Source organism: Megachile rotundata, chromosome 16 (genome assembly GCF_050947335.1).
Source record: "Megachile rotundata isolate GNS110a chromosome 16, iyMegRotu1, whole genome shotgun sequence".
NCBI lineage: Eukaryota > Metazoa > Arthropoda > Insecta > Hymenoptera > Megachilidae > Megachile > Megachile rotundata.
In genome coordinates, this window is record NC_134998.1 from 9,095,104 (window position 1) to 9,120,358 (window position 25,255).

Here is a 25,255-nt window from a genome sequence, read left to right on the forward strand (position 1 = left end):
TTTATTTAAAGAGTATTATTAATTTTAGGGAGGCATTACAGAATTACCATCAACCTTGCACGCCCACCAACTGCAGAGAGCTGGGTGCAAGGCTTCATGAAGGTCACCCTGTACGCTGAGAATGGCATAATGAGGGACGTTGACCTTACTCCTAGGTAAATTTCATCCAGCAATTCTTAAACTGAGATTAAGCTAAAGAAACATAAGGAAAAATATCAAAATCCCACCCACAATATATTTATAAAGAAATGAGTTTATATCAGAAGTTACATATATCAAACCATCAGTCACACATATCAAAGTTACCTTCCAAAATTTTTTAAATTAAAATATCTTAATAATTAAGTTTTAAATTCTATTATACATTTACCTCACTATATCACACCAAGAATACAATTACATTAATAATTTACAAAAACATAAAATTATAATTCTGACATTTATTTTTGTTAAATCATTAAACGACTGAAGTTTAAAATGTTGCTTCATATTTGAAAGTGGCAGCATGTTCTTGTGCTGGAGAAAGAGTAAAACTTCTATTAACCCATATCGAAGGAATATGCAACTTTCGAAAAGATAAATTTTACTGCTTCTTTCACCCGCAACTGCAGTGGATACATGAAACTGGAACACGGTTCGACGGTGCGAATGGTAGTCGCACATCCTGCCGGGGCATTTGGTGAAATTGGAAAAATCAAACGAGTCGAACTTTCATGGGTTTACGATATGGACGTGCTACAACCGCGATCGTTGTGTTTCTTTTGGTGCAACGATCGCCTTTACGTGAACAGCGTCACTGTAGATGTTATGGAACTTCCTGGCAGAGGGTAAGTTAATTGATACACTTTATTGATTCCTATATTCATTTTCCTTATAAGATCTTCAAGTTAGAAAGTCAACTTAATACTTTTAAAAAGAATTAAAATTTAAAACATTAATTAGACATTAAACATTAAAGTTAAAGTTAACACTGTTTTATGTACAGAAATACATATTTTATTTGTTAACGTACCATTGATTCTCCAAAAAGTTACATACGTTTCAAATACAAAGTTTACAAAGTACTATATTACTTAATATTAGGTTTTATTTGATAGTTTACAAAATACGTAGAAAAGTATTCAGTCATTTATGAATATAATTACTTACCCTTGTGCACAGAAAAAGAGAAGCAGACTTCACTAGTAAACTTTGCTCAGCCAGCAGGCAGGAATACGCAGAAATTGCTAGTGGATCTACAGCAGCTTTCGTAGACAACTGCTGACATTTTCTTCAATATAATTGGAGCGTTACTGATTACGCTGTGATCAGCCTGAGGTTTGTGATAGTGTTCCTGTGAAAAATATGACAATTAAAATAGAACTTACTTTCTCATCATTAATAGTAACTTATAAGTAATGGAAGTCGTAATAAGTTTGTTGATACATTACATACATGTTCATAAACCATTTTTATAAAAAAAAAACACATTGTATTTTGGTAATAGTTTATTTAAAAAAAAAAAAGAAAAAACATTTATACAACATAAACGTTTGCTAATTTCAAAGAACAAAATGCACAAATTACAGGTAAAAAAAATCATAAACTGCAATACTTATCTTTTAAAAGCAAAATATCGATGGAATTGTTTTCACGTATCACAAAAAACTGTTTGTACAAAAATGATATAAAAAAAAAGTGTTTACAAAGAAATTTTTCTTACAAAAAGTCGCAAACAATCACTGCTTCGAAAGGAATATACACTTTTTTCCTGTAAAGTGCATTGAAAAATATTGTTAGTCAAGTTGCTTTGAAAATATGTAATGTATGAAATCAGTGCGTACTTGTAGCAGTATTAATGCGATTATTTTGTACATCTTGTATATATATATATATCTATAAAATTGGATAGTGTAACTAGTTAATGCTAGTGTTAGTACAAAGCAGGTATTTTTGCGAGTGATCATCGACGGTTTCTGGTAGAAATTGTTAACGCAAAAACTTTTGGTTCAATTGTGAACTGTGTGTATACTACGTCCATCTTTTATACAATATTTACATTACAATTACTAAGTCCACTGTGACATGATATAGCGAGAATCGTTTGTGATATTTTTTTTTCTCTTCTTTATAATTTAAATAATTACGTTTAACACATACTTTACTGGTAACTTTCGATTATTAGTAATTGTACAAACCGAGGATAAGTGGGCAACTATAAATGTTACGAACATATCTCGTACTGTGTACCGTTAATGTTTCTAACATTAGAAACAAGTTTTTATAAATATCTCCATGTAAAATATAAACTTGTTATGCCATACAAAGACAAACGTGTTGTGTGATTAACAATTGCTCGAATCAGTGATGGACAATTGTACCAGTAAGGTCATAGTCTACCATCACTGATTTATACCACTTTCGAAAATATGTAATCTCTAACATTTATCTCGAAGGTATGTTTTCAAAGGCTGCAGGAAAAGAAACACACTTGTACAGCTTGCTAATCTTTTGCAATGTTTACTCCTCGATAAACCTTATACACGTCAATTCGTCGCTTATACAAAAAGATGATCGCGGAGTGCAGCTATACACGGTAACACATGATCCTTTTTTTTATCTTACACGAGATTCAACAATGACCGAGTAAAAAAGCCGTCCGCGTTTAGTCAACGCGGTAACAAGGGTTGGTAAAATATATAATATGAATATATAGCGATGTACATAATATAATCTAATAATCTCTATCTTCATAACATATAATCTGCGTATAAATAATAAATAGAAAACGAGGAGTGAGACTGGTTGATTAGCTTTGTTAAAGACTTCAGCACTAAAGTTACCGTTACGAACATTCACTGGTCTATGGGGAACTTCGTGATAATAATAAAATATATATATATATAAAAGAAAGGTGAAAGATAATAGAGAACAGTGAAATAACTAACAATACAGTAATTCTTCTCACAGTGCAACGCGGACATGAACGAAAACTGGCGCCTCTTCTTTGCCTGCGGCGGCATCGAGTAAAAAAAGGAAGAGAGACATTTAAATGCTGCCAATGTTACAGTGTTTATGAAGCAATATAAAAATTGAATCTGTGTCTCACGGTTCCCAAGTCAATTTGGAGCAACCCAAATTATATTGTGATTCATTTTAATGGGAAAAACCTGACAAACATATAAAAAAGTTTACAGTAAAAAAAATTATATTGCTATTAAAAACTGGATCTGTTGGCACCAAAATAACCGCGCTGAGTATAATGTTTTTTGAACGGTTCGAGACTAACATAGGCGCAGGAAGAGACGTCTTTCACTGTGGGAAGGAAACTAGAGCTGCACTGTGAGAAGAATTACTGTACATGTGAATATACAGCTGATTCATTTGGCATAGTAGTCTAGAGCGTTCTTTCTTCTAGCGCGCAATAGAATGGTCAGTGAAGATCATCGACCCAAGCGGTTTCTAATGACTCGATAAGAGTACGAACGAAAGCCATTTCTTTTCGTGCATTATCCAAGATCACGCGGGGATCTTGCGAGGTACACCGTAATATATTTGGTGCCATCACCATTGCTAAATTGTTCGCGTCCATTTTAGTACGGGCGACCACTTCCGGTCTAGCAAATATCTGAAACAAATATTTTATACCCCTCAATAAACGTGATAAATGAAAATGTATACATTAAAATTCTAGATCATTTTTCTTTTTCAACTCAAGATAACCTATATCATTGAATAGAATCATTTACATGTTCCCGAGTTCTTAAATCTTTATATCCCTAGATTCCTAAATCTCAAGATCCCTAAACTCGCTGAATTCCTGAAGTCTGTAAATTCTGATGTCTTTAGTTGATTATTTGAAGCACAAAACTTTTGCAAAAGCTTTAATGTTAAATTTTTTGTAGTGCACAGCTTCTGGGAAGTCCCTTCAGAAATATGAATATACGAGTACCAACCTTGTATTTTTATAAAAGTTCGCCAAAAACTGTACAATACCAAATATTTTTTTTTTAGAAAAAAAAAAATGCATGGTTAAATTTATATGAACTTGTGAATAACAAAAAACATTTACCTGAAGAAAACGTATTAGATGACACAGAACTCGCCGATTTAAATCAGGCAGTCGATCTACAAGCGCGGCAACATTAACTGCAGAAGCTTCAACGTCGTCGTGCCTCATCGATACGCACTCCGTATAAAAGGAATCAGGTATTAACGGTTCATAAAGCTCTCGAACCCATAATTTCAATAAAGAAGCAGGTGCATGAGCGTCTTGTGAAGCTACCAAACTTGTACAATCCTCGAACCTATCTAAGTACGACTTTAAAGCACTAACTTCATCCGCGTCCGCGGATACCCTAAAAATACCCTCAGTCAGGATACCACCTCGCGCCAACACTTGACGGGTCAACGTAGTTTGTATCCATGGTAACTCTCGGTTAGGAAATCTGTCTCTTTGCAGAGCCATCACTTCGGGAAGCGTAGCTCCGAACATGGATGCTCGGAAAATTTGTATCTGTGAATAAAACAGACAGTGATGAAATGAAAGAAAGTAAAAGAATAATGTCACTCTAATAAAATGAAGAACGTACCCTTGCTTGATCGATATCTTCTATGGTAGCCTTGCGAGGTTGCCGTTTGCCATGAGCTCCAATTCGTTGTAAACGACGACAGGCTACAGTTGCATAATGACTAACTTGTACGTGAATCGGCCATTTGGCCACTTCGGAGAATTGAAAATTGGAATCACGATGCCTGTTCATGTAGCCTTCGAGGTAAGGCTCGAAAGTAGCACTGGGCGGCACGAAAGCCAAACATACAGCCATCAATTCCCAGCCTCTACGCAAACTTTCTTTCCTTGGATTCTCTGTAGTCTGTCTACAAATCTGAACATACAATTCATCCCGCAATGGAGGCTTTGAAAATGCAGTATTCACAATGTCCATAGCTACACTGTCTAAAGTCATTCCTACGTTAGCTTTCCGATCACCCATGTACACTTGCACCAACCTAAACAAATTACAGGCCTCCCGTTTCAGTAACTTTTCACCGTCTACTACCACTAGCATCGGCTGCGGTATCGGATCTTTAGACCAGCTAAGAATGTCTCGGACGCTGAACTTCTTCCGGAACAACAATCTCAGCCCCTTCGGCCTTCCGCAATTCAAGTTGAGATTGTCTTGTGCGTATTTCTCTATATCACCGCCACCCGCGCTATCGTCTCGTCTTGCTTCGTCAGTGTCGGTGTTATCAACGCCGGTACCAACACTAGGAACAGAACTTATAGTAGTGGGTGCTGGAAGTGGCGGTTGTCTCGCAGTTGTCACGCTCTCTCGTATTTCCGCTTGCGAAGCGATAATTGGTGGCGATGGCGGTCGTACTTGCGGCCTTGTCAGCGTGTCCGCGGTGTTGTAATATGTAGCTAATCCTGTGGTATCGTAGTTACCTAAATCTGCGATAACAACGTGAATGTTATATCAACGCGTGATAGTGCATACCCAGTTACGAGTAGTTATACAACTGCAGAATGAGTCGTTCAATTTTTTAGGTTATTCTGAATACCTGCGTAATGATCTTCAAGGTACTCTTGACTAGAAGAGTCACCTTGATTACTCGCTGCTTCATCGTCTGCAAACTGATCGTCCGAATCATCGTCGGCCCTACCACCAATTCCTTCGCCCCTCCCACCTTCCTCGTCTAAGGAATCGTCACCTTCCTCTACTAACAAAGGGTCTCCGAACTTGTAACAACCTGAAAATTTAGAAAAGGATCTCCTTAATATTACAGGGAGTCTTACAAACTTAGAAAGCCTTAAAAAATATTAGCAATATACCTGAGAGTTTTGCTTGTTGAATAATATAATGCTGAAGTGGCAACAAGTGATCAGGGTCAGATAACAGATTTCCATAAAACGGAGACGGAGGCGGACTCGGATTACCATTACTTCTCTTCTTTTTACTGTCATCCCCTTCCGTAAGTCCTTCCGTTTCCTCGCCTACGGCGCTATTACTACTACTGTTACTGCCATTGCTACTGCTAGTATTACTGCTAAGCCTTTGTCTAGGTTGCTCATGACTTTGACTTATCAGATAACGTTCGTGCATGGAATCATCATCCCTGTCCCTTCTTCTTGATTGCTGCTGTTGTTGATGAAGTTGCTGTAACTTCTGCTGTTGCTTTTGTTGCTGAACGAAACTGTAACTGCGAGCCAGTGGTTGTGACACACCTTAACAAGAAAGGTACAATGTAATTAAAAGCAGGGATTAATTATTTCTTTTAATAATTAAGAATTTACTTACAATCCAACGAATTATTGCACGCAGTATTTCTCCTGTATTCTTTCTCTCTATCACGTTCTCGTTCGCGTTCTCGTTCACGTTCGCGTTCACGTTCGCGTTCACGTTCTCGTTCTCGTTCGCGTTCACGTTCGCGTTCACGTTCACGTTCTCGCTCGCGTTCACGTTCACGTTCACGTTCTCTTTCACGTTCTACAACATCAATACTTCTTTGCTTCGATGCATTACTTAGGACTCCCCTTCCTCTTGCAAGGCTTTTAGACGGTTCGTTTCTTTCGGCCAACATTGCACCGTACATATCTCTAACATTTGCTTCTGAAAGTGATACTGAGCATCCATGATGCCTCCTTCCTATACTACCAGTATTATCCTGCTTATTCATATTACGTGGATGCATGGAACTTGGATAAAAGGCTGAAGTGTTTGTTTTGTCCAAACTATTTACTCTTTCCCTATGATGAATCTCCCTTTCTCTATCTCTATGATAACGATTACTACTTTCCACCAACGAGCCATACTTTTCACCCTGTGATTTATAACTATGACTCAACTGAACTTCTGGCGGACGGTACGGAGGCATTTCTTGTCTAAATATTCTAGATTCCATCAACGAATCACGATATGGCGAAGTGCTAGGTTCAGGACCATAAGAACCTCTACTGCTTTCTCTACCTACGATAATAATATCAAAAAATTCAGCTAACATCTTGAAAACTTATTCGATACAAAAATAAGAATACGGGGAAACTTAAGTTTATACGAAATTTAACTCACATTCTTACCATTTTTATTCTTTTCCAACTCTAAGTTTCCTGTCCTACTTTCACGTTGCGTGTCAATAAACGTTTTCTTCTTAAAAAGAGGGGTACTAGTCGAGAGCGACAAACCTAAAGGTGGTGGTTCGCCCAACGGTACCGATTTCTGATTTTTCACACTTTCCAAAGTTCCACTTTTGTGCCCCCTAGCTTCTAAGGTACCACTGTGTTGTCTGGGCGAAGACTGTGCTTGACTCGGTACCTGGGCAGCAGGTCGATGATGATGTCGGTGGGGAGAGTCCAATAACCGATATCCAGTTGATTCCAAGGACGTTCGGCTATGAGAAACAGAACTGTCACTAGAACGTCCTGAATCCTGGGAATGATTGTGCTGACGTCGTGCTGTAGGCACTTCATGATGCCTATGATGCCTGTTATTATGATGATGGTGATGATGGTGATGTCGTCTTGAAGATGGAGATGGTGATGGAGGAGATGTCTGGAGATCCACACCACCACTGGATGTTCTTGTTTTATTTACACTACCACTTTGCTACAACAAAAACTCTGTTATCATGTTTGTCCTCCAATAAATATCACATCTTTAAAGTAGGTCACTTACCAACGAAGAAGATAAATTGGAACTTTCTTGATGATTAAATCTTGTTAACCGACTAACAGAAGGAGTTTGTGTCTGTGTTGATACAGATTCTTTTTTTCTTGGCTCGGCTGACTTTTGTGTATCTACTCCACTACTACTTGCTGGCTCTGTGTTTTGTTTCAGTGTCTACAATACATACAATATAAAAAGATTTTTAACTTTTAATATGAATGATATTAAAACAGCTATGCTTATAATGTGACAATTTTAACAAAAAGAAATTTTATATGAAGCAAGATAAATGTAAATACTGTTGTTATCATACATAAAAATAAAACATTCGTAATCATGCAAACCTACTATATATATATCACAATTCTTAAGTAATTTTCATGCTTCTGCTATGGTATAATGTAAACCAGAGTTTTTTCTCCTAGCTACAAACGTCTATTTATAGCCATAAGGAGAGCAGACAGCTTGCACACTTATATCTCCAACATTCTATAGAGTGGCTATATTAATGTGATGATAGTGCAGAAAAATTTGCAAATTATTATGTTGTGTTTGTATGTATAATTGAAGAAATCACTTTAATAAGTGAAACATTCTGTTGAGTAAATAAGCATGTATAAGAGATTTCATAATTATCTGAAATTTCAAATACTTATATGACCCACCCATCTTTAATGCTATATCATAAATACTTTTAATGTGATATACTTGCCCTACCAAATCTTTTATCAGATTAAATGAGTCACTCACCTGAAGCTTTGCTAAAGGTATGATGTCACAATCGCTTGGACGGTGCCATACAGTTTTTTGGGATGTCGCGTTATAATAGTAAAACCGTGAAGTATTTTGATCGAATAATTCCCACCATTGATTGTTATCTGTTTTCTTCCTATAATTATAAACAACACAGTGAATTATATGCCTAAGCACATATCATTACAAAAAGTTTTAAGTTAACAGAAAAATTGAAATAATAAAAAACTTTTAATAAGGAAGAGAAAATATAACATATTTAAATTCGAAACATGTACTGAAATAGAAATCTTGCTAATTATTAATGCTTCCTATGCCATGAAATGAAAACCTTATACGTTGATAACTTTCACCACACTAATTAGATCAGAAAGACAACCTAATTCTATATAAGTAATTATCCCTCTTTATGTGAAAGTTCACTTTATATTATTTAATTTGAAATAAAGAAATATATCTTACACTGGTACACCAGGTGGAGGATCCCACACGCATTCTCCAGTCGTAAGATTAGCATACATGTGCTCCTTGGTACGTGGTTCTATAATTTCCACCCATTCCATTCTACTGTAATGATATATATTTTGTTAAGAAAATATATAATTAATAATACGTGTTAGAATATGAGGAATTGTAACAGAACTAATTAGGTTTATTCATATCAAAATTATTATTCCTGATGACTTTTGACAATTTTAACAGAAACACTAAAAGCATTCAATACATTATAAGTAGAATAGTTTCATCATCTATTGGTACTTTGAACAAAAATTTCCATCAATGTTTGCTTGAAAATAGAAACCAGATAAAACATCAATAACAACGTTAAAATTAACTGCCAAGGAATAACGATATTTAAATTTAATAAAGTACCCTGTATATACGTATTTAATCGTTAAAGCATGTAGGGTGCATATATGATAAATTTGTTGCTCCTTTATATTACTATAATTAAAAATTCTAAAAATACTATGGTGAAATGAATAAAATGTTCCTGGTAGCAAAATGTTTAACACAGGACTTAAAATAACAAATAATTTGAAACTGAGGATGACAACAGGTTCGATTTCTGTAAAAAAAGATACGAAAACGAATCGACTATAAGTTATAAATAATTAATCAATAGCATTCTGCCAAAACCGCGACGAAAGCGCTTTATCGAAAATGTTGAAATTTCGATGGTACATTGTAAAACTGAAAACGAAGCGAAATCATTGCAAGAAAAACATTGCAGAGAGGCAAGAGGAAGAACATTGAACGAAATTTCGTCATAATAAAGGGTGTTCGCCCCCGCCCCCATATAACCATAAATTGATAGGAATGCTGGCTGCAATACGAGCAACTGTCTGATGTCATGCTATCCGTTTAATTGACTGAAATAGGCAGTGGAAATCCATTCGTGCATAGTTGTATACAACGGGGGAGAAAAAAACGAAAGTAATGAACGACAAGAGAGGAAAAGGAGGGACATGACTTCGATAATGTACACCAAGTGTAAATAAGAACAGAATTTCAGCAAACAAGACCCACCCAGTTTAAACGATAAGCAGTGAAAATAAGAGAAACATAATAGTATTTGTGGAAATATGACGAGCCTCTCTCCCGAGAAAACTGGGACGGGTCACTGGGAAAAAATTCACTATCGATCCGCGAAACATAGCCACTATACACTGTGCCGTATTTCCTATTTCCCTAGAATCGACGAATTTCGCTCTTACCCGTCGGATGCCATCGTAGAGAATTAATCCGTAATACGAATGGAACAAAAACACTTCACGTCACTTGGTGAACACTTTGTGACACTTGACGAGCACGACGGTGACACTTGGTTGTCGCCAACGTCCCATTTTCACGAGCACGAGCGACGCAGCCTCTTCATGGCAGCCTACCGGCAGCCATCTTTTTTTCTTCTGTTCGTTTTATCGTACTACCACTACAGAGAACGAAAATTTACTTTATCCTAGATTTCGAGTACTATATCGATACACTCCGTTCGAAGAGAGATCGTACTCGATCCGCGCAACGCCGATAACTTCAGTAAACCCCTACCAAGCGGGGATGCTCCACTATGGTGCGCTCTGTAATCCTATCGAACATATACACCGTGAACAAAATATGGGAATAGGGAAGAAAAGCGATGTAGGAAAGGACCGTATCTGTCCACAAATTATAAGATCACTAAGTATATACGTTTAACATCAGAAAAGTCCCAAACGCGAATGCGTGTTGCTCTTGGTTACAAAGCACACTTGAACCAATCAGAGATAACATGCGTAGAATGAATAAAAATTTGTCAAACGATGAGTATGATCTCTCGTTGAGTGAATGATATATATATGTTTATTTATATGCATATGCACTTGCATACTCACTTGTGTATTGTTCCCTCGTTGGTAAGTTTTTTCGATGTGTATCATAACCGAATTTGACAAATAAATGTTCGATGCATTCTAAATTTGTTTTGGGGTTACGATCATCTTTCGAAATTAAAACTGAAGCGAGTATCGATTGATTTTTCGGATAGTCTGTTTCGTGTAAAATATATTCTTCAGTACTGACTGTATGAATTCATTATGTTTAATAGCTGACAACTTTGATTAGTGTTTTCTTGGTATATAACGCATATATTGAAGCTTTGAGGTTAGGAATATTGATGATCGGATCTCCTGGAAATTGCGTTTGAAATAAATTCTTGAAATTTAATTTGAACATGCAATACGATTTTGTTGTGGCTAATAATATATTTCGCATAAATATGCAAATTATAGAAGTAATTAGTTATCTGATAAATGACTACTTATACTCCTAGATGAATAGTTCTATTTCGTTTCTTGATATTAAAGTTATTAATATTTATCGCAATTATTATACTAAAATTTGTACATCGCTTATCTTTCTTCCCCTTTAAATAACAGTAAATACAAATTTTATTGTATATAATTACTAAAAACAAATGGAAGCGACATCTGTACGATTTTATGATAACTACTAATTGTTTTGACATTTTTATCTTATTGCTTAGGTCACTCGTAGAATAATACTATTGTATTATAATTTACGTTTCAGGAATTATAAAAAGTATGAGATCATTCGTTAGACTTGAATGACGTTTTACTTTGGTAAGAGTTATAAAATCATTTATTTAAAAATCTAACTAAATAATAGCAATAACGTTTTGTAACCTTTTCATGAATAAATACTTTCTACTATTTTACATATAAAATTTGTAAAATTTCTTTTAACTTTTGTCTCTCAAATTATTCTATACTGTTACAAAGATTTATGTTTAAATTTTAGTTGCAATAGTAACATAAAGTGGCTGTTAGAAATTACACAATACACACAGTGAATCCTATAATAATATAACAAAAATGGATATGGATCAGGATGTATTAACAGTGCTGAAGCTGTTAATGATAGGAGAATCTAATGTTGGAAAATCGAGGTATCTATCATAATTATTAAAATATGCATTTAAAGCATAACACCAATTTGTTTATTTATATTATAATCTTTGTTATCAGCATTATTCTCAGATTCACGGAAGATGAATTCTATGAAAACATGCAGAGTACAGTGGGTATGGACTACAAAACTAAACAAATTACAATTGATGGCAATATGGTAAAATTAGCAATTTGGGTTAGTTACTTTATTTCATTAGTGATATGGAAATTTTATTTACATGATGCAAGTATATCATAAATTTCTTATAGGACACTGCTGGCCAAGAACGTTTTCGTACCCTAACACCTAGTTATTATAGAGATGGTCAAGGTGCTATATTAGTATATGATGTTACAGATAGGGTAACATTTGTGAAGTTAGAAACATGGCTTAATGAATTGAATACATATTGCAATAAAACAGATATTGTTAAAATGGTAGTAGGTAACAAAATAGACTTACCGAATAGAGAAGTAAGTACAGAGGAGGGCCTGCAATTTGCAAGAAGACATCAAACTCTGTATATTGAGAGTAGTGCCAAAACAGCAGATGGAATTAAATGTTGTTTTGAAGAGCTTGTACAAAAGGTATAACTATCTTATTGGTTTCTTTGAAATTACTGTTTGCTATGAGTTAATATTATTTGCAGATAATACAAACACCAGGACTCTGGGACAGACAGCCTTTTCTTAAAGCATATGGTAATGGAAGTATGGGAGGAGTAAGACACAGAGGCCAGAGAGGAATACAATTGGCAAATGATTCTCAACCGCATGAACCATACTCAAACTGTTATTGCAGTCTGGTTTAGCTGATATGAAATTCAGATGGTGATAATTGCAAGGAAGCCATACCTCAAATATGGTCTAAACTCTACTTGAAAACTAGATTCTTAAGTGTGAGAATTTTTATGACAGATGTGTTTAATAATACAGCACACTATTATTTTGTGCATGTTGTGAGAAGAAATGTTTCGTACATGTACTAAAGATACATAAATATGAGTTTGCTTGTAACTTCTAATTCTTTGTTAAATAGTTGAATTTTATATAGGTATTTGTAATACCAATTTATATTCGTGTAAATATATTTATGCATATCTACAAAATTTAATGATTAATAAATATTGATAGAACTATAATAACATCGCAAGCAAACATAGTATCTTTAACTCCTGCAAAACAGTTTTGATTCAATTTCAGAATTAGACATTTTTATTCTTAGACTATTAATTCATTTAAATGATTTGCACAAATAATGTAATACATATTGCTACGTGTAGATGTACTTAGATGTATCATAATGTAACATCTATACATTTATTTAATCTTTTATTTTTACGTATATTTATATGTTAAAAAATTGCTTGGATAAACACAAAGTAATTTTATCGAACAAAGTTATTTTAATGTATCCATTTGTAAATAAAATACTTTTCAGTATTTAAATTATTTTTTCTCTAGTCGAGATTTTTATTAGAGCAATGTACACTAATGTATTTATATGTAACATTAACGTTCGATAAGAAACAGTTGCTTGTTGCCAAATTTGACAATGAATAATTTATTTGATACGAATTTCATTTTAAAAATAAATTGTATTTATTCTTAAAAAGGAACAGCAAAATGCAATTTATATCAATGCCCCAATATTTTGTTTTGAATAATGAAAAAATTAATAAATGTCCTGGAAATGAAAGGTAATATCAATATTATTAAAATTAACCTTTAGACTATCACATTTTAAATGTGACCTTTATTTACAAGTAGTTTGATGTCCATAGACTTTCTTCTACATCATCATCATCAACATCCTCGTCAGAAGAAACAGGAAAAGCACCCAAATTAGATATAACTTTCACAAACAGAGGTTTTCAATTGTATGGAACATTAAGCAAAAGAGAATTATTAAAATTGCTTAAACATAAACTTGAACGATGTATTCGTGTACAGATATATTCGCCCGAAAAAATTATTTATGATACTACAAGCAATGAACGATTATGGATCACTATTTCTAGCGGTTTATACAATACTAATGTTTTAAAGAAATTACAGAAAAATGGTATTTTCATTCATAAGTCTGGAAACTTAGGCTACTACTTTGTATAATAAAATTTGTTATTAATTTTTAGGAATATCTATACACACTATCATAAAAGCAATGAAACTTGGACTCATCAGTCTCAGTTATTGTGAACTTAGTTATTTTAAAGATTTCAATGTGGATCCATACATAATGGAATTCAAAGAAATGTGGTCAACTAAACTAGATGATGAATTAATTTTAAATTTAACACCTACTGGTTTAACTGAATTGGAATGTTGGAACGTTATTATATATGGAGTAGCAATTCAAAAATCACGCATTCTATGCCATTTAATGTTAAGTGGCATTGATATTCCTGGGATTTTAACTTGGCAATCCCCTATTAAAATTGTATTGCCTGAAATAATACAGTTCTTGAAATACCTTGGAATAGATGAAGGTATCATACAAGTAGTAGAACAATTTGGAATTGATGAAGAAACTGAACAAATGTTGATTGATATAGGATTTCATGAGATGAAAGAACAATTTTCAAATATGGAGGTTTCAATATACTTATTAATAATTTCTTTTATTAATCATATTTACTTTTACATAATATTTATATTTGACATGTAGGAAGTAGTATGTGGAACTAAATTAACAGTGGAATCAGATACTTCTAGTTCAAGAGAAACACAAGACATTTGTAAAACAAATAATTTAAAAGCTATTTCTAGTTCTACAGATACGTCCAGTGATTTTCAACTAAATTCTTGCCAATGTCATTTAGCAAAAAATAAAACAGCAGCTGAATTGACTGCACAGAGAAACGATTATTTGAGGTATATAATCTTATATATAATTCATTGTGTTCCCTGAAAGTGATACTACTGTTATATAAATATGGAATATCACTTTATATAAATGCAGACAAAATATTATGGTGCCATTAGCATGGGCAATGGCTAGAACCCTAAGTTACAACCCAACGGATCCAATTCATTATACAGCATATCAATTGCTGCGCTGGCCACATATTAGTGAGACCGAAAAGGATTCTCTTCAAGAATTAATTGCATTAGATACTATAAAAATGGACCGTAAACTTATAGTTAGCGCTATTCATAATACTTTTCAATACTTAAAAAATAATATTTTATTTTTAAAAAAGATAATACAACTTTTAATACGACATATAGATATAAAATATTATTATATCCAAATAGGAAAATAAATGTTTAGAAGAACTAATTAGAAATTCGAACGAAAAAAATGTGCAAAATACTGTATGCAAAAGTCCTCAACAGTTCAAACAGAAACATTGTAAATGTAAAAGGGAGCCAGTAGAAAAATATGAAACTTGTGAATTCCCTGAAGTATGTAGTTCTTGTAAAATCAACGTATCAAATAGCAGCGGGTTTTCACATTTACAGCATTAATTAAAACGTAAGTATTCATTTTGTAATAAAGATTATTTAAAAAATTTCTTTTATTTTATAATTTGTCTTATACATTTATTTCAAGTTTATGAAAATGGTGCAATAATTTCACAAGAGTATTGCATGGAACAAAATAAAATGAACAAACATTAGTTTTCTCGCAATAAAAAAAAAGAAATCCAAGTATATTATGGCAGTGATTCTAATTATAGTTCTTCTTAAAAATATGACATTATTGTTAATTTTACAGATACTTTTGTAACTTTATCAATAATTCTAAAATAAAGTATATAAAATTTCGATTATATTCGCTACTGAGGTGTGAATAGCCTTAAATATAATGCGTATACATGAGTCTGATAGCATACGTTGCCCAAACCACATTTAAATTCGTGATAAGTTTTTGATCAATATATAATACAATGAACTATGCATTTGTTTCGTCGAAATTTTGTTCGTTCTGCATAACTGTGAAACTTTTATTTTAAAAGTATAATAAATAATTATCATTTTCGTAAAAAATTCTTTTCTATTGTAAACTAAAAGAATGCCATATTAAAACAAAAGTGTAATGGATTCACTAACTATTCATGTTGATTCTCTATATGTGTATAATAAAAACGTAGATCGTTAAAACATAGGATCTGTTTGTTCTTTGTATAATTGCTTCTAAACTGTTTCTGTACATAGAATATAAAAATGATTTCTGCAAATGTAATGATTCAGGTACTACTGTTATGAATCAATGATATAGACTATTTCGCACGTAATAGAGTAAAAACAAAAATAAAATTAAAGGCAGTACTTGATAAATTCCATGTTCTTTCCAGCTTCTAACACTCTTTACCATACATATTAACTATGTTTGTTTTTTGTCAAAGACACAGAGAGTACTTCAATAAAACAGCAACGTATCAAAATATATTTTTGTATCTATTCGTTTGGTCTATATCCTGAGCTATTAACAGAATGGGGTTCCCTATTATGGTAAACTTTCTTTCATACATTAAGTAAAATTGGAAGTACAAAGAGAGATAATTAAGTCTATATTTTATATGGACGTTTTTCACAGTCTATTAATAACCATTCACAGATCTCTTAATCCTTTCTTAATGTTGCCTAACTTATTCATCAAATCGGTGATGTATCTTTGTTTATGACCTAACTTCAATATAGTAATAATTACGACAAATACAGAAAAGTTTCTGAGTACGCCTACGCGATAATTCGGTAGCATTTCCTTTTTAAGTGAGTAAAATGCAAATCAAGTAACTTAAACTGAATATACTTGAAGTTTGTTAATCTTAGCTTTTTCATCCTCAGATTCATCTCGGCAAATCATAAGTGTATGAGAGAGACCACAGGTAACAGCAGTAATATACAAACCTTCCAGCGCTTTCACTTCCATAGGAGTGGTCGAGGACTTACGCATTTCACCGAAACCCTGTTGATAATAAAAAAAACTTGAATTAACATCTTATACGATTCGATCAATGTACTTATATCGTATGAAATTATTTACCAATTCACCAAAAGTAGGACTAGCACCCCAAGCAATAACTGAATCGTCGGCTGCAACTACTACACTAGTTTGTGAACATCCAACGCATCTAATCTCCCAACCAGACAAATCTTGAATTGGTTTTGGATACATATTCGCTTCTCCTGTACGTTTTGTTTGTCCAAACATTAAGGCTGATCCATGAACATTAATGGCAATACTATAAGTGCTACCGCAGTATACAGCTCTTACACCTCTATTTGGTGGCTCTAAGAATTTAATTAAACGTGGCACTAATTCGTCTCGTTGCTCATTATGGCCTAGACGGCCAATACCACCGAATCCCCAGGAGAATGCACGATTTTTGCTATCAATTGCAACGGTGTGATGGTGTCCACAACTGAAATCTGTAATCTCGACACGATCTAAAGGTGTAACGTGACCATCCTTTGCTCTCTCGACGTATAAAACAATTCTTTTAGGCACTTTCTCAAAATGAAACGCCATTTTCGTATTCGTTATGAAATATTTTCCATCCGTATTGTGGCCCAGTGCTCCGTATTCCGGGCTACCGAATGAGTGCAGACCACCTTTAATATCCAAAATCATAGAAAATTCGGCTCCACATCCTACTTTAACTATGGGAGGACCAGAGTATTTTACTTTAGTAGCAGAAACAATGCAGGCATCGGATTTCCCAACCCCGCATTGACCTAATTTATTGTCTCCAGCAGCAAAAACTATACCGCGACTCGTTAAAAATAAAGTGTGATTACGACCACAAGATGCTGCTATAACCGTATGTCCCTTTAACGCTGTAACTTCAGTAGGTTCATCCCGACGTTTCATATCACCGACACCTAGTTGACCTTTAAACATTATCATATAAGAATTTAAATATGAGTCAATATGTTCTCACATTGTTAATATCACACTAAAAATTTGTTAAGCCACATTAATACATGTAATGTGGCTTAAAAAATTTCTAACTTTTTAATTAATTTCAATTATATTTACTTACATCACAACATTTATTATAAAGATAAGTCTTGTTTACCTTTTATTCATTTACCTTTATCATTTCTACCGAAAGCTAAGCATCTATTATCTTCCGTAACGATAATACTATGAGAAGCAGCTGGGCCAGAGGCAATTAATCTGACACGAGCGCCATTTAAATTTTTAAAGGTATGCGGTGTCCACAAACTACGTCCAACATTAACTTTTACTCCTTTTGGTGGAGCTTTGCGACCTGCCATGTCCCAATTTGTGAGGCCACACATGAGCAATGTTCCAGGCTTTCCCCATCCTCCCTATAATAAATGTTTATGAACAAATCGTTGAATAAAAAAACAAGATGAAATTTTATTAATTGTGTAATCATTTATTAAGAACTTGAGAAGTATATACATCTAAATTGAACATATTTGAACAACTTAAAGTCGATTGAAAAATATTTATGACTGAGCTTATCTCATTATTTTACAATGTTATTTTCTTATTTATAAGCAAATTCAAGCAACAATTATGCATTAACACTTCCGCTGCTAGAAACGCATTATTATATACAGTCAGTTGTTTTTATAGTATCATAATGTAACTATTATGTTATTTCTATCAGTACTGACTATTACAGTAGATTCTATTTTATTTTTAATAACTCGTGTGCTCAAGTAATAACAAAGCTGAGTATTTCAAAGTTAGTTCAGTTCCTTTTCATGAAGGAAATGAAATTTCAGCCAACAGTGAAAGTGTTGTATCTTATTAAGCAAATTATACAGCAAAAGACTTATTCAAAACATGTACAAGGAGTTCATGATACTGTTTTGCAATTACAGTGCAATATAATAGAGTATATTAATAATTGAAATAACGGTACACAATCTTCCCTCTTCTGAAATGACTATTACCAGCGTAGGAAATGCATGACTGAGAGGCCCATCAGCGTCGTAAATACCAACGTTGCTGTTTCATCCCTTCAGACATCAACATACCCTCTACCTGGGATAAATAAGCATGTGAAAAAGATGAAAATAATATCACCTCAGGTGGCGGCAATTCCGGGATAGTGGAGACATCGGTAAGATCATCTTCGGCAGCGTCCTCACCGTCGGCATTCGAGCCGGTCTCGGCGTCATCGACATCTGAATCGTGTTCACTAGAAATGTCCTCTTCGTCATATTCAACTTTTCTTGATTTTCCACGACCTTTTTTGGTGGTCGGATTTTTCCGTTTAGCCGACATATCAATTAGTTTTATATTTTTAATTTATTTATTGCTTGGAAAATCAATTAAGTAGGACGCGCGAACACAATGACATTTATCGATGTAATGGCGCTGAGACCTGTACTCTTCGACAAACGGACAACAAAAACGCGGCCACCTGGCGCTCAAAAATCATAATAAAACCATGCTCCAGTGATAAGTACAAAGCAAACTCAAGTTTATGATTGTAAATCGCCGAGTGCGCGTTCCGTGTTCCGTTCATTTCAAATCTCTGAAACGCGGGAATCGAACTGCGGTCTTCTCGGTATGCGCCACATTCGGTTTATTTTCTAACAAAAGATGAAACATCTATTTGCAATTTATGATTATCATTTGTAACTGACATAAAACGATACTTTTTTTTATAAATCAATGTTGACTAAGTCTCATTCATAACTTTTACACGCCTACAACCCCATTTCGGGTCATATAACAAGTTCATTTTGTGTAAATTATGAAAGCATGTCATGTTATATCGGAACATGTGTTTCTAGGTTTGCTAGATCCCTATACCCCTAGATTTCTAGATCCTTATATCCCTAGATCTCTACATTACTAGAGTACAGATTCCTATATCCCTAACGACTAGAGTCGCCACTTTCGACTTTCTTGAAAGCAATGTCATGATTAATTTGCGTTATTCTTTAAATGACGCGATTATTCCGTCCGTTTCGTAAGTTTGCAAGTTTTATATTCAGCTGAAATTTTACAAGTCAGTCATTCGTGCCAAGTTGAAGCATGCTTTAAAGTCGCTAAGCTTCGAAAAGGAATATACACTTGAAGTACAAATTTTGTTCATTAGTAGAATTTTCCGAACATTAGTAATGCAATAACAAATTGAACGTGATGTTTATTGTACTGTGATACGTGTAAATGAAATGTTAATATTTATCCATCACGAACATTTTGATAAATTTGGTTCAGCGTGACTTAAGGTATGCAGTTATTTGGAATTTTATTACTGTACGCACTTTCTCTTTTTAATTCCTTTATCTTGTCCGACTATCTAATTTTGATCTGTAATTTTCTGAGAACCATATTTCAGGTTATGATTTGCAATTTTTGATTATCATTATATATGATAATAATATATAATGTTAAACGTCTTATATCTTATATTTTTTTTAAGACGCAATTACTTTGTGTATAATATTTGTTATATAAATATAGATCAAAATTTAAATTTATTCTATTGGTACATATAACTTCCACTTCTAATTTTTGTTGTAGATTCTTCTTATCAAAGATGGAATTCCCAAATTTAGGAGAACATTGTTCAGAAAATAGCTGTAATCGTTTAGACTTTTTACCTTTAAAATGTGATGCTTGTTCAGCAATATTTTGTGCAGAACATATATCATATAGCAATCATAGCTGCCCAAGTGCTTATAAAAAAGATATCCAAGTTCCAGTATGTCCTCTTTGCAATGCACCAGTACCTACAAAGCGTGGTGATCCGCCAGATATTGCAGTTGGACAACATATGGATAATGAATGCCAGTCTGATTTAAGAAAACCCAGGCAGAAAATTTTCTCCAATAGGTAAAATATTGCATATTTACCATATGAGGAACAGTTAGATTACTTTTACTATGTTGTGTTAATTTTTTTTTATTTCAGATGTTCTTCAAAGGGTTGCAAAATCAAAGAAATTGTTCAAATACGATGTTCTGACTGTGGGAAAAATTTTTGTCTGAAGCATAGACATCCTACAGATCACGAATGTATAAGTCAAGAAGAGGCTATTCGAAGAAAAAGATTGGAAACATTTGGTAACAATGTGAAAGTAAATAGAAGAAACAATGAAAATTTCAAGAACTATCAAGGCAGTATGAGCGAAGATGAAGCTCTTGCTAGAGCACTTCAAGCTTCTATGCTGGAAGAAAATACAGCTAGGCGACGAACACTTGAAACTGTTCCTTCTGAAAATAGAGATAGGTGTAGACTTTCATAAGATCTTTACTCTGCACAAATTTTTATAAACATTCAAGGTACGTTTTTCAACCGCACAAACATAGATAAATGATTATATCTTTTAGAATTTTGATCTACTGCTTGGCATAAAATCAATTTAATGATATTTAAAATATATTGAAAAATCATACCTTGTAACTTCAGCTTTCTATTTCATGATCTAGTTCAGGTGGACTTTTACGAATTTTATTATGTACTACTAAAAAATCTACAGGTTCATATTTAATAGATAAGAACTGAACTATATAAATACATATGATGCTAATTATTTAAAAGCACTTTTAAAAGTTCAGAATTGTGCTATATTCTTTCTTTCACACTATCATTTTAAATTGACTTTTAGAATTTAGTAGTCTTCAAGAATTTAAGACTCATAAGACTCACTTTAATTCATAAGATGTTACTGAAAGTGCTACACTTTATTTATAAAAGAAAGCTCCAAGGATTTTAAACTTTGTGCTTACACAAATGAGAATGGTTTTATAAAAAAAAAAAAATCACTTTGAAGTTTGAATCATAGTCTGATTAATAAAATAATCTGTTATTAAAAAAAAATTGTTAACGAAGTTTATAAAATACTTGTAGAAGATTATTAAGCATTTACTAAAGTTTACATTATAGTAAGTAATTTTAAGTAGGAAGAAAGTATAGAAAAGTAACGTAATGTAGAAATAATTGTAGTTATCAAATTTATAAACATACACTACACTTACTCTATAGTTTATTATATTTAATATTGATACTGAAAATAATGTACAATATAGCTGACATATCGACGTAATAAGCAATTCACATCTTTTATACTTTTTTAACAAATATGTATAGTAACACTGACAGCCTTTCTTGTTTCATAAATATTTTCTTTCAATTTCTTGTATACTTTTAGTAAGACAGATGCTTCAAATATAAGTACTGTTGAAATTATAAATTATTCCATATGTATATAGTATTAGATTTCATTCAATTGTATATTCTCTATTTCTCTAATTATTTAATTTAAAAGAAATATCCGAATATTGGAATAACATTTTGTTATCCAATCAATGGAGGTTTAAAAATCATTATTATCTATTTTTAAAATCATATATTTATTAAATTCTCTTTACATTAATAATATTTGTAAATGTTTCAGGATTAATTTCAGTAAATTCAACTTACATATTTTTGATTACATTTTTATAAGAAATCGTCTCGAGTATTAATTATTTTTTAGCAGTTTAAAAAAATTATTCAGAAATATATATAATTTGGTTTACTGAATATATCTTGGAATATAACAATAGGACTTCTTTTAAAGAAATATGTAGTTTTATTATAAAAACAAAAGTGAACTTTATGATTAAAGTTAAAAATAAAATTTAAGTCTATTATGACATTTCTTTTGCTAACACAAATTTCGTTATTTTCAGCTTCACTTCTAAGTAATTTAATATTATATCGATTCGACTATGTATTAGCAACATTATCTGCCAAACTCGCGTGAAGATTTAAAAAGATATTAAAAGGCAGCCTCAAAGAAGAGTGCCTTAATAGATAAAACTTAGTTTTTACTAAAACGTAAATTCTTCATAAAACAATATTTGTCACTGTTATTTAAAATTTATATGTTTATCTGCTTCGAGAAATTAATAACAATTACATTTATATAAATATATATATTAGATGCAAAATTTCCTATTTCTTATCACAAATACAGTTTCTATTTGTATTTAAAAAAACGATAGAGTTGTAATTAATGTAATAATAATTTTAACTGTTCAAAGATTTATAAATAAATTTGTATATTTATCTGATAAATATACGACTCATTTAGTCCTAAAGCATTACTTTTTATCTAATCAGAATAAATGTGAACTTAATTAACAGGTTGGCTAAACATAAAAAAATCCTAAAAGTTTTATCTTTGTTACACTTTATTGTAAATACTAAACATTGAAAAATACACAACTACATTTTTTCGGTTTTCCGATATTCTTTGAATAATTGCTTCAATTGAATATTAAAATATTCAAGAATTGCTTAAATAATATATATATTTCTAAATTATTTACAAATTTTCATTAACGAATAAATGAATTAATAAATTATTACAATTTATAGAACATCTTGATAAGATGCATGAATCCGAGACTCAGAAAATCATGTATTACTTCACTATACTTCGTATTTCTGAGACTTTAATATCCTATATATTTATAAAAAATCAATTCTGAGAACACAGTATATAGCAATCGTATACTTATTTTCCAACTTTTCCTAACTTGGTATCTGTTTTAGGATTAGCTGTGATACTTTGTACACGGACGATTGCCTCATTAATCTTTGTTTGAAGATTTCTAATGTCTTGAATGTAAAGAAGGGCAAGAATTTTAGCCGCATTCTCTAACGCGGGTTTGTTCAGTTGGAAACCAGCAGCAATGTCCATTATAGGAAATGGTTTACCACGAATAATTTTGGAATTTGGATTCCGTAAACACTCAGAATTTAATCTCCTTTGCACTAGTTTACTACAGGCTTTTAACGTAATCAAATGATTTGGATGGTGTGGAATTCGAAGTAACTTTGCCAGTGAATATGTTCCAGTTTTAAATTCAGTGCTGTAAACTAACAATAATAAAATAATTAAAATAAGAATAAAGCAACTTAACAGTATTTTGTAATATGTACGTACAGTCTAGATTGTCAAGTGGATTCTTTGATCTAAGCTGAGGCACCTTTGCTTCCTGTTTCATTTTAAGTTTCATTTCTTTCACATTTTGTGAATACTCTTCAGCTGAAATAAGATAAAAAATTTATCTATATATAAAATTGTTTAAAACAATTTCCACCATTTTTTATAGCTATATAGTTAATTAAATATAAATTTGATTTGCAAGTACATACTATTATGTTCTGCTTCTAACCAGATGGCATGTCCAAGCAGCCACTCCAGCTGATCTAATGGTTTATTCAAAACTGGACATTTAACATCTTCACAGTATTTAGCAAAAACTTTAGGCCAGCTTTCATTTTTCAAATTTCGTAATTCTTTTCGATCCTCTATGGAGTACTGACGTATTTTTTGATCTTCCAACCAGATTACTACTTTACGAAAGTGTTGAGAATCTGTAATAGATTTATGACATAATCAACAATATATTAATACTGATAAGTGATAAGAAAAGAATGCTAGTAATAAAATTAATTTTATTTGCCACACATATTTCATACATTTAATATTATATAGGTTAACTCAGAATATAAAACAAATAAAAATCATAATCTTAGAAGTAATAGTTGTAGGAATTCTTCGCTGATAATAAAATTAGAATATAAAAACTGCCATACTGTGAATTTTAAGTGGATGTCTTAAACATAGAATTATATATCTGTTAAACGTTGCCGGTCGTTCTAACCTATAACGATGAAGTCATCTTGTCAAAAAAGTTGACTTCCAGTATTTACCACACATAGAAATTAAAAATAATATAAAATAATATTATTTAAATCTGAATACACTCAAGATTTCTAATGTAATCTTAATATATCATTAACATTTCGTCTTAATATATATAAACTTCAGTGAAACAGACCATTCACATTAACCTTGTCCCATTCCACGTAACCGAGAGCTTTCAATCTTCTTTTAAACATTTTCAGTTTCAAAAATAAATACAAATGTTATAAATTAAGTGCATAAGCTTTCTTAGTGTCGTCAACCGTATTAACCGGTGACAGAACTACATTAACCACGGACAGAGGATATAGGGATAGAGTGTAAGCTTGTGTTACACCTGAGGAAAGCAGTCAGAAAAGGAGACAAGTCCTAACAGCTGGTACCCTATTTTGGTAATGAAAAATTTACAGATATATAAATTTTCAAATTCAAGAATTTAGAAATTCCAAAGTAACAAATTTTTTAATTTATATAGCAATTTATTATCCATTCCGCGAGAAAGTATCCCCCTGAACGAATGCGCTGCGCATGAAGTATGCGCAGTAACTGAAAAGGCGAGCTTTATGTACGGCAAATTTACATGTAGTAGTTAGTACAAAATTAACAAAGAATTTAAATAAATTGCCAAGCATCGGCCAACAAAAAAGAAGTGAGAGCATAATTAAATTTTTATAAATTTTCTAAGTGTGTGATATGAGGAAAATTAAGCGTAAATTGACTCTAAATATTGACCAATTTGCAATAAAGCATTCAATTTGATTACACT

The 25,255-nt window shown here is 32.5% G+C and overlaps 7 protein-coding genes across 15 annotated transcripts in view; 4 read left to right on the forward strand and 3 right to left on the reverse strand.

The window, feature by feature from the left end:
* LOC100882768 (pancreatic triacylglycerol lipase) overlaps positions 1-2,904 on the forward strand; it is a 27,017-nt gene extending 24,113 nt beyond the window's left edge. For all 4 annotated transcript variants that reach the window (XM_076541338.1, XM_012281752.2, XM_012281751.2 and 1 more), the window contains 3 exons: positions 29-155; positions 612-827; positions 1,162-2,904. In XM_076541338.1, coding sequence (XP_076397453.1) covers positions 29-155; positions 612-827; positions 1,162-1,264 — 446 coding nt within the window. In that variant the 3' untranslated portion in view covers positions 1,265-2,904. The remainder of the gene's footprint in view (positions 1-28; positions 156-611; positions 828-1,161) is intronic.
* RhoGAP93B (MyTH4 and RhoGAP_KIAA1688 domain-containing protein RhoGAP93B) lies at positions 2,484-10,325 on the reverse strand. Of its 2 annotated transcripts, none has more exons than XM_012281755.2 (11): positions 10,115-10,325; positions 8,859-8,963; positions 8,394-8,532; positions 7,653-7,817; positions 7,058-7,583; positions 6,279-6,947; positions 5,813-6,205; positions 5,542-5,730; positions 4,572-5,431; positions 4,052-4,495; positions 2,484-3,607 (listed from the first exon to the last, which is right to left on the reverse strand). In XM_012281755.2, exons 1-11 carry the CDS (start codon positions 10,126-10,128, stop codon positions 3,413-3,415), a joined length of 3,699 nt encoding a protein of 1,232 aa, XP_012137145.2. In that variant the 5' UTR covers positions 10,129-10,325; the 3' UTR covers positions 2,484-3,412. The 2 variants fall into 2 exon arrangements, with proteins under 2 accessions (XP_012137145.2, XP_012137147.2); XM_012281757.2 differs by lacking the exon at positions 10,115-10,325 and adding an exon at positions 9,927-10,052.
* A 1,038-nt stretch (positions 10,326-11,363) lies between these two features.
* On the forward strand, positions 11,364-13,294 carry LOC100881596 (RAS oncogene family member Rab18). The gene is made up of 5 exons (XM_012281761.2): positions 11,364-11,515; positions 11,694-11,841; positions 11,921-12,038; positions 12,113-12,430; positions 12,493-13,294. The coding sequence occupies exons 2-5, from the start codon at positions 11,768-11,770 to the stop codon at positions 12,652-12,654; spliced, it is 672 nt and encodes a 223-aa protein (XP_012137151.1). The 5' UTR covers positions 11,364-11,515; positions 11,694-11,767; the 3' UTR covers positions 12,655-13,294.
* A 128-nt stretch (positions 13,295-13,422) lies between these two features.
* On the forward strand, positions 13,423-15,925 carry LOC105662038 (uncharacterized). Of its 2 annotated transcripts, XM_012281764.2 has the most exons (7): positions 13,423-13,542; positions 13,627-13,907; positions 13,978-14,435; positions 14,511-14,716; positions 14,805-14,985; positions 15,101-15,320; positions 15,399-15,925. In XM_012281764.2, exons 1-6 carry the CDS (start codon positions 13,469-13,471, stop codon positions 15,311-15,313), a joined length of 1,413 nt encoding a protein of 470 aa, XP_012137154.2. In that variant the 5' UTR covers positions 13,423-13,468; the 3' UTR covers positions 15,314-15,320; positions 15,399-15,925. The 2 variants fall into 2 exon arrangements, with proteins under 2 accessions (XP_012137154.2, XP_076397456.1); XM_076541341.1 differs by having other exon boundaries at positions 15,101-15,925.
* LOC100881379 (protein RCC2 homolog) lies at positions 15,346-19,269 on the reverse strand. 2 transcript variants are annotated; one of them, XM_003701740.3, is made up of 4 exons: positions 18,858-19,269; positions 17,887-18,127; positions 16,836-17,683; positions 15,346-16,757 (listed from the first exon to the last, which is right to left on the reverse strand). In XM_003701740.3, the coding sequence occupies exons 1-4, from the start codon at positions 19,056-19,058 to the stop codon at positions 16,587-16,589; spliced, it is 1,461 nt and encodes a 486-aa protein (XP_003701788.1). In that variant the 5' UTR covers positions 19,059-19,269; the 3' UTR covers positions 15,346-16,586. The 2 variants fall into 2 exon arrangements, with proteins under 2 accessions (XP_003701788.1, XP_012137138.1); XM_012281748.2 differs by lacking the exon at positions 18,858-19,269 and adding an exon at positions 18,725-18,851.
* Positions 19,270-19,643: 374 nt separating this feature from the next.
* Positions 19,644-24,326, forward strand: LOC100881267 (AN1-type zinc finger protein 2A). Of its 3 annotated transcripts, none has more exons than XM_012281749.2 (4): positions 19,644-19,752; positions 20,310-20,621; positions 20,700-21,070; positions 23,331-24,326. In XM_012281749.2, the coding sequence occupies exons 1-3, from the start codon at positions 19,703-19,705 to the stop codon at positions 21,031-21,033; spliced, it is 696 nt and encodes a 231-aa protein (XP_012137139.1). In that variant the 5' UTR covers positions 19,644-19,702; the 3' UTR covers positions 21,034-21,070; positions 23,331-24,326. The 3 variants fall into 3 exon arrangements, with proteins under 3 accessions (XP_012137139.1, XP_003701787.2, XP_012137140.1); XM_003701739.3 differs by lacking the exon at positions 23,331-24,326 and adding an exon at positions 22,463-22,850; XM_012281750.2 differs by lacking the exon at positions 23,331-24,326 and having other exon boundaries at positions 19,654-20,014; positions 20,700-22,850.
* LOC100882659 (RNA transcription, translation and transport factor protein) lies at positions 23,220-25,021 on the reverse strand. The gene is made up of 4 exons (XM_003701753.3): positions 24,626-25,021; positions 23,937-24,158; positions 23,725-23,826; positions 23,220-23,657 (listed from the first exon to the last, which is right to left on the reverse strand). The coding sequence occupies exons 1-4, from the start codon at positions 24,684-24,686 to the stop codon at positions 23,293-23,295; spliced, it is 750 nt and encodes a 249-aa protein (XP_003701801.1). The 5' UTR covers positions 24,687-25,021; the 3' UTR covers positions 23,220-23,292.
* Between the last annotated feature and the right edge of the window lie 234 nt (positions 25,022-25,255).

Excerpts from the sequence above, each read along its gene's own strand:
- LOC100882659 (XM_003701753.3), bottom strand. The coding sequence starts at position 24,686 with ATGTTTAAAAGAAGATTGAAAGCTCTCGGTTACGTGGAATGGGACAAG. Across the intron at positions 24,159-24,625 it reads GGACAAGGTTAATGTGAATG|ATTCTCAACACTTTCGTAAA; the intron begins GTCTGTTTCACT and ends AATCTATTACAG. Across the intron at positions 23,658-23,724 it reads TCCACTTGACAATCTAGACT|TTTACAGCACTGAATTTAAA; the intron begins GTACGTACATAT and ends TATTATTGTTAG.
- RhoGAP93B (XM_012281755.2), bottom strand. Across the intron at positions 8,533-8,858 it reads CCTCCACCTGGTGTACCAGT|GAAGAAAACAGATAACAATC; the intron begins GTAAGATATATT and ends TTATAATTATAG. Across the intron at positions 7,818-8,393 it reads TACCTTTAGCAAAGCTTCAG|ACACTGAAACAAAACACAGA; the intron begins GTGAGTGACTCA and ends TATGTATTGTAG.
- LOC100881379 (XM_003701740.3), bottom strand. The coding sequence starts at position 19,058 with ATGTCGGCTAAACGGAAAAATCCGACCACCAAAAAAGGTCGTGGAAAA. Across the intron at positions 18,128-18,857 it reads CGGAATTGCCGCCACCTGAG|GGAGGATGGGGAAAGCCTGG; the intron begins GTGATATTATTT and ends CATTTATTATAG. Across the intron at positions 17,684-17,886 it reads TTTCGGTAGAAATGATAAAG|GTCAACTAGGTGTCGGTGAT; the intron begins GTAAATGAATAA and ends TAATGTTTAAAG.
- LOC100881596 (XM_012281761.2), top strand. The coding sequence starts at position 11,768 with ATGGATATGGATCAGGATGTATTAACAGTGCTGAAGCTGTTAATGATA. Across the intron at positions 11,842-11,920 it reads TCTAATGTTGGAAAATCGAG|CATTATTCTCAGATTCACGG; the intron begins GTATCTATCATA and ends CTTTGTTATCAG. Across the intron at positions 12,039-12,112 it reads TGGTAAAATTAGCAATTTGG|GACACTGCTGGCCAAGAACG; the intron begins GTTAGTTACTTT and ends AATTTCTTATAG.
- LOC105662038 (XM_076541341.1), top strand. The coding sequence starts at position 13,469 with ATGCAATTTATATCAATGCCCCAATATTTTGTTTTGAATAATGAAAAA. Across the intron at positions 14,717-14,804 it reads CAGAGAAACGATTATTTGAG|ACAAAATATTATGGTGCCAT; the intron begins GTATATAATCTT and ends ATATAAATGCAG. Across the intron at positions 14,986-15,100 it reads AAATGGACCGTAAACTTATA|GAAAATAAATGTTTAGAAGA; the intron begins GTTAGCGCTATT and ends ATATCCAAATAG.
- LOC100881267 (XM_012281749.2), top strand. The coding sequence starts at position 19,703 with ATGATTAATTTGCGTTATTCTTTAAATGACGCGATTATTCCGTCCGTT. Across the intron at positions 19,753-20,309 it reads GCGATTATTCCGTCCGTTTC|ATTCTTCTTATCAAAGATGG; the intron begins GTAAGTTTGCAA and ends TTTTTGTTGTAG. Across the intron at positions 20,622-20,699 it reads CAGAAAATTTTCTCCAATAG|ATGTTCTTCAAAGGGTTGCA; the intron begins GTAAAATATTGC and ends TTTTTATTTCAG.